The 7219-nt window shown below is 41.4% G+C and overlaps 1 protein-coding gene across 1 annotated transcript; it reads right to left on the reverse strand.

Moving 5' to 3' along the window:
* Positions 1 to 1071: 1071 nt before the first annotated feature.
* Positions 1072 to 6203, reverse strand: LOC124154665 (annexin B11-like). Its single transcript, XM_046528527.1, has 2 exons — positions 6136 to 6203; positions 1072 to 2379 (listed from the first exon to the last, which is right to left on the reverse strand). The coding sequence occupies exons 1-2, from the start codon at positions 6145 to 6147 to the stop codon at positions 1573 to 1575; spliced, it is 819 nt and encodes a 272-aa protein (XP_046384483.1). The 5' UTR covers positions 6148 to 6203; the 3' UTR covers positions 1072 to 1572.
* Positions 6204 to 7219: the final 1016 nt, after the last annotated feature.

Consider the following 7219-nt stretch of genomic DNA (forward strand, 5'->3'; position numbering starts at 1 on the left):
CATGGCGTTTCCTGAATGCTTCCTTCTTAACCTCCTGATTTTAAAATTATCTACCCATATTAAAAATTCTATAGGGATTATACCTCTTAAAATTGCATCAATTTTGTAAAAATAAAGTCTTAAACTCTCACATAATTCTTTCTATTTAGCCCTGAAAATGGAGTTCATTAAATTCCAAAACGTTAGCAAAGATTCATTTCTCAATCACCCAAACTGGCGAACTACGTTCGATTGTATGATTCCTGAGTATTTCCGTCAAAGTTGTTCAACCTCGTTCACCAATTCAAACTTAACTAGATCGATTAAAATCGATTGACTCCTTTTGGATTAGTATATTTGGATTTAATACTCAGGAGAATCGACCTGGAAGTAAGACTTTCATTCGGCGCAGCGCTTCCCATAATCGGTAATACATTTTAAATAGCGGTTCAGAAATCATTTCGTACTATAATAAATGGGTTTTGCTTTCTTTATGTTCGTGAAGAGTTTCATTGTATCGGAAAAATAGCGGAAAATTTAATACGATCTATTTTTTCTGCAGTAAAATGTAATGTAGAATTAAAATAAATTATGCCAATTATACTTTTAAAACCATGTCACGCATTAAGCAGGTTTTTTGACGAGTGAATCGCCCTCATGCTGAAGTAGGCATTTTCAGGGACAATAAGTATGATGTAATCACTTTTATTTAAGCAATTTATCCGTGTTTTTTATATCCGGTGAATAACATTCACTATCTCTGTGGTATCTTTTTATGATACCTTAAAAAAACATTCACCAGCAGGATCCAAGCGAGGATGTATCTAGCGGAGACGCCGAACTGCCCAAAAGTGTAAATACAGTTTTATTAGTGATTCAGAAAGCATTTTATATTGTTATAAATCGGTTTTTCTTTCTCTATGTTTGCGGAGAGTTTCATCACCTTGGTAAAACAGAGGAAATTTTACACTTAAAAATAGCTTCTCAAGAGAATAAAGGTCATTCGTCAAGACCAATTATTCTTTTTATTATGTGCCAAGGTGGTTATTTCTGAAGACACAGTCAAATCATGGTGCCATAAGGAAAACAATAGTATTTTTAGTGTATATTTTCATTTATTGTGTTTTACATTTGTATTTCAACGACATACATTTCACTGTAAGTCAGGCGAAATGAGAGAACTAGCTACTTTACAATAATCAGTGGCAGTGAATAATACTTGATTTAACATTTTTTTCTAATATTTAAGGACTTGTGTAATTGATGATGGTAACTTTCGTTCTATTCTCTACCATCAAAAGTTGTTTTAACAGCATATTTACAAGCCTACTGCGACATAGAAGAGGAGATACTCCACTACATATGCACTGGTAACTGTTTATTTGTATCTCTGGTAACTGAGGAGAATAGAAGAGCGACGGACGAGGGGATATCTACAGTTGAGCAACCCCAGGCCAAGTGTTCTTGGAAGTCGGACGTTGAAGTCCCCCTTCCGCCGCGGCGGTGACTTCAACGCCTGACTCCCTTCAGCTCACTCGTGGGTCAGCGATAATGCTGACCTAGGAACACATTCGAAGAAGGATATCATCCAGCTCACCCGTGATAGCCACCGCCGTGACCACCACCATAGCCGTAGCCCCCGCCGTAGCCTCCGCCGTAGCCGCCGCCGTAGCCTCCGCCGTAGCCGCCTCCGCCGTAGCCGCCTCCCTCGTACCCTCCGTGACCGTGAACATAGACGGGCACTGGCTTATGCACTGGCACGGGGTGCGGCACGGGCACTGCATATGGCTTGGGGACGGGGACGGCCACCGGCTTGGGGACATGCACAGGGACGGGGTGTGGCACGGGGACCTTGACGGGGACGTGCACGGGGTAGGGGACGGGCTTCTCCACGGGGACGGGGTACGGCTTCTCAACTGGGACGGGGTATGGCTTTGGTACGGGCACGGGATATGGCTTCTCCACGGGGACCGGGACTGGGTGCGGGACTGGGACGCCGACGTGTTTCACCACGGGAACGGGCACCGGATGGGGCACGGGAACCGGGACCTCCTTGGTCACGGTGATAGTCTTGTGATGGCCATATCCTCCGCCGTAGCCTCCACCGTAGCCGTCACCGTAGCCTCCACCGTAACCCCCACCGTAGCCGCCATAGGAGAGACCATGGCCGAACCCTCCTCCATGGCCATATCCGAATCCTCCACCGTGGCCGTAACCTCCGTAGCCCCCGAAACTGTGTCCGCCCCCATATCCTCCGAAGTAGTGTCCGCCCCCGAAGCCGCCGCCCCCGTGCCCGTAGCCGAGGCCGAAGATGCCGCGCTTCTCTGGCTTCTTGGGCTCCTTCTCCGCCTCCTCAGCCACTGATAGGGCGAGCAGCGCTGCCAGCAGACATGCTAACCTCTAAAATGGAGAAAAGTAAATGAATAGTTGCCATCATTTCAAGGGGTGCAGGAATGATTCAATACTACGTATGTGAGTACTTAAGTACACATATTCCTGCTAGCTTCGGTGAATACAGGAGTAGTCAAGTAAACGAGATTGATGTATATTCCTAAAAAATGTTACCTTTGCAACAACTTGAATCGAGATTTGAACGCTCTTAAACTGTAAGTTTCATGGAGTCACGAGTCAGTACTCATGTAGTCATTGAGTGCCAATGTGTCGCTCTGTGTTACGAGGTATTTATTCCGGCAAAGGTTTAACACTTCCTAGAGAAATGTACTCCTGCACACCTGTTTCTCCGACTGTGAGTTTTTTTTTATAAATCGCCCACTAATAACACTGTGGTCAACATTTAGGTGCAATGCAAGTGAAATACTAACGAAATTATGATAAAATTTTACTTCCACCAAACTGGTCAATGGACCGGAATCCGGTTTTCTTAATTAGGATTACAACATATTTAGGAATTAGAATTATATTTCACGTAGAAGTAAATATGTTACTCGATCGATGAAACGTATAAATTAAAGCCTGAATGCATGCCACACATTTCACGTTAAAGTTTATTTCACGATTTGAAAATGAAGAAATGAAACAGCACAGGGATGAATGGACTGATGAAAGATAAAATGCAGCGCTCTTCGAGGGTTGCTGGATGAGAGGCGGGGTGGGTCATCCAGAGGAAGTGAAATTTCCTCTCCAGTCATATCACCTACCGTGAATCTGAAGGATCGAAGCGAGCGAGAGGGTTCCAGTATCCGATTAATCAAGAATCGCACTCAGGTCGACATTCTATTTGCCTCTCGTGCACGTGAGATGCTCTGGAATTGCGTTGATTGAATGTTTCCTCGCGTTCCACTTGTACTGACGTGGACTTTTGATCGTTCTTGGAGATTACAAAGACGGTGGAGAAGTGAGCGAGCTAATATACTAAGCCAATATCAAGTACTATCTTAGAAAAAGTAGTATATTCGTTGATAACTTGTAATTGAATCGATAATTACTTGTACTAAAAAGACCTTTGGTGAAATTTTATTCCAATGAACGAGTGGTCAATTGCCGATTTCCAAAGGTAAAGTGTTAAGCTTGTTTGGTACCTTGTACGATTCAACCCACGCCGGTGTCCCGATGCATTTGCTCGCTGTATCGTGAATAAATTAATTAATAATCATAAAATCAAAAAATAGATATTTTTCATGCAAATACATATAAACGTCAAGTTTTGAGTAAATTTCAGGTATCCATCGGTAAAACTGGGTGTGATTAAAAAAAATAAGCTTTTTGAGTCTAACTAGAATCTCCATGCATTTAGATGTTTTTGGAGACAGCCGTTATGATTCAAGAAATTCTCAACTATTTATTTTTTCGTGCGCTTGGCAGCATGTCACACTTGGATACCTTCTGCGAATAAGTGCGGAAATTCTTCTTCAGTGGACTCATCGCAATAACCTAAATAAACTAGTAATAGCTAATAAACTAGCTCATAAATAATATTCCCGACACAGTTTGTCACCTAAAATTCATCAAGTCATTAATACCGTGCTTGTTATGTCGTATTTTTAATAAATACTCGTGAAGTTAAGAAATTTATTCATAGAAACATAGTTAGATATGGTTACCATGTTCCACCACAGAATTGGATGTCGGAATCAATACAGAGTGATACGTACCCCCACCCATCCAAATGATTTTATAAATGTCTGAAAATAGGCCTCAGTCAAATTCAAATGAGTTGATTGGTGAAAAATGAGATAACTTACAAATAAAGTCTCCTACATATAAATTCTCATGCAAGAGTCCGGGATGTTTTCGCATAAATGAATATTGGTTATCAATAATGGCAAAATAAAATCCAATACATTGAACATATACCTCATGGCTTTAGGCTGTAGAGAAATTCTTGATGAAAAGGAGGAAAATTTAATTTAGAATATCTACACCATGTACTAGGTAATAGAGGTGAGGAGTTCACAGCCCTGAGGGCAATAGCCAAGTTGGATATCGAAACGTCGGCAGTAATGCAATTCTTAACCCGGTGGCGATCCCGAGAACTCTTCACAAAGTTAATGTAGAAAACAAAAATATATGATGAAAAACTTATGCTATTCTCCACCCTTAGGGAACGATAAAAAAAGTTAATATGTACCCTGTATATCTGAAACGCCTAATTTATGTTGCAACTAGGTTACATGTTGCAATCCGTTGAGAACGCGTAGTTTTTTCTAATTTACTTTCCACCAGAGTGGTATAGTTGAAATCAACCACAAACGTGAGTTAGCCATCAACATATTCATGCGTAAATCTGTAAAGCCTCGTTTCTATTTATTTAATATTTGTTTCGTTTGTCTGTTTATTTAATGTTCCATTTTGGAGCTGACAAATAAATGCTTAAAAATATTCTATGTCGTCTAGCTTTTTGTCATCTCAGGCAACTTACAATCAAGGCCTCCATTATTAAAATGCTATGCTATGGTAGTTGGAGGAGGCGACCGACTGCTGAGGTCAATTGCGCCATGAGGCAAGGTAAGAGGATGAGGGGTTGAGAGAAACGCGGCTTCGGCATTAGCCTGCTCTTAACGAAAAGCGCATAGGCTACCACGGCTTAACGTCCCATCTGACGGACGGCATGTTGTGCTTGAAGTACAGACCACTCAAGCGATTCGGAGCAAGCAGATCGGGCAATTAGTATCTGGCTGGGTGGGAAGCGAGCACTCCAGCCAGCACACCTACCCGATCCTCCTTCTCCATTAGTATCCTGTGTTTCAGCTCCGTTAAATTGTAATGTAGAAGTAGCATCGATGAGCTGAATAAAGTTAGTTACAATACAGTTAGTTAATGGAAAAAAGAGGATAATTATTGAGAAAGGACCCACCAGAGAAAGTAAAAAGTAATATAGATTACGAAGATCTGTATTTGATATCTAGAAAACTTAGGTTATGATGCAGAACCTTTACTCTTAGGGAAGCGACTAGTTAACTTCAATATTTCTTTCTTCAATTTTACCTACTATTTTAGCTAGAGGATAACTATAGTAATAGATAGTAATCAATTCATGACAGGCATCGAAAAAAATAGTTGGAAGACAAAAAAAATGTAATTTGGAATGTATTTATTTAATATAATGTCCTCAAGTCACGGTAATCCTAAATAAGCATCCAACACTCAAAAGTGTACCCTTATCCCAAAAGTTTGATGTCTCGCCCTGATGAACTCCTCAGTATTATAGAAATAATCGATGGGGTGAGGAGAGCTCGAATGACCAAAAACAGCTGGATGCATGAGCACCAGTCACTTCCATGCTAACTCACCTACATCTACATATTGTCCCGTAAGCCGCCTCAATAGGAGTGTTTGAACACTAGACGATAAAAAAATGAAAAGGAAATACTCTAAAGTAGTTCCGCCTGGTATTTTTCAAAGTCGTTCATTGTTCTGAGAAAATAATGAATTCCCATTCCTATCCGTTAGAAAAAATATATCTCTCTATTTATAGTTTCCGTCGGACCTGGAAATATAGTGCGTTTCTAATATGATGTTCTGAGAGTCGATCTCAGAAATAGATATTCTCAATTTCTAAAGCGGTCTAAGCCTAGCGCGCAGCCTCCAAGTCTCCATCGACTACCAGACTAATTCGTTTAATATCTGTGTAACGTTTTCTCTACGGTACTTGATATGATTCACAGCTTCTAAGATGGATGAAAAAAATTATCTTACCAAAGGCTTCATCGTGGTGGCTTGTCACTCAGTCCGTGGTCCTGCTACTCCACAATTGGGATGCTGACGAGTGATGATGCTGAACCGCTGTCCCGCCCATCTTATATACACGCATCTTGGCCGGCACCCCCCGCGAAGCCTCCCTCACCGGATCCTGCTGCCCGACCCCCGACGACCTTTCCCCGCTTTCTTCTTTCTTCTCCAGCCTCCCCTCCCCCCCCACCCCCCCAAGGGGCCTCCCATGTCGCTCTCACCAGCCAAAACCCCTTTTGCCACCCCTCCCTCCTCCATTCCCTTTCTTCCTGCCCGGGAACTTCCGCGTCCTGCGGTCGCAAACCCCTTGCATTGTGCACTCCCGCGAGCCCACGCCAAGGAAACGCGATCCAAAAGGAAGATATTGCATATCCGACATCGCATCGTACTCCCCGGAAGCAGTGACACGTAAGCCGGACGATAAAATACTCCAATATGTGCGGAGGAAACCATGCAAATTCAGATACTGGTTATTTTTAATTAGTTATTAATTTTAACTCTTCAGCCATTCAATTTAAATGTATGATGTGCGGGGTCACCATCTATGATATTTTTAAAAAACAATATGGGCCGGTTTAATAATTTCTGGCAAACGTTAACCGTAGGATTATACAGGATTTTACTTTACCCAGATGTTATTGAAAGTTCTGGCTATATTTGGAGTAAGGTCAGACTTCAATTTAAACCAGAACTTCCAACCACCGCTAGTTAAAGCTGAAGGCTGTATCATCAATGGTTAGCTCTAGCCAGAGATAAAAAATGCGGCTCTATATTTTGTAGACGTTTAAGAATGATTTACATATTGGCCAACTTTAATTCTCGGGGTGAATGTTCTTCTTAAAGTCATTCAGCCATTTTTACAAAATTCCAAAAATAGTAATTTTGGTGAGCTTGGGGAAAACAGTCAATTTTCAAACCTCTATAATCTGGACAATTATGAGACTAGAGAGTTTAAATTTTCTAGCCATTTTCCGTGTTTTTAATGGCTGTAAATTTCTGAAAATTAAAATTGACCAATTTCAAATAATTCTTATATGTTTAATTCTTACAG

This window comes from Ischnura elegans, chromosome 2 (assembly GCF_921293095.1).
Source record: "Ischnura elegans chromosome 2, ioIscEleg1.1, whole genome shotgun sequence".
NCBI lineage: Eukaryota > Metazoa > Arthropoda > Insecta > Odonata > Coenagrionidae > Ischnura > Ischnura elegans.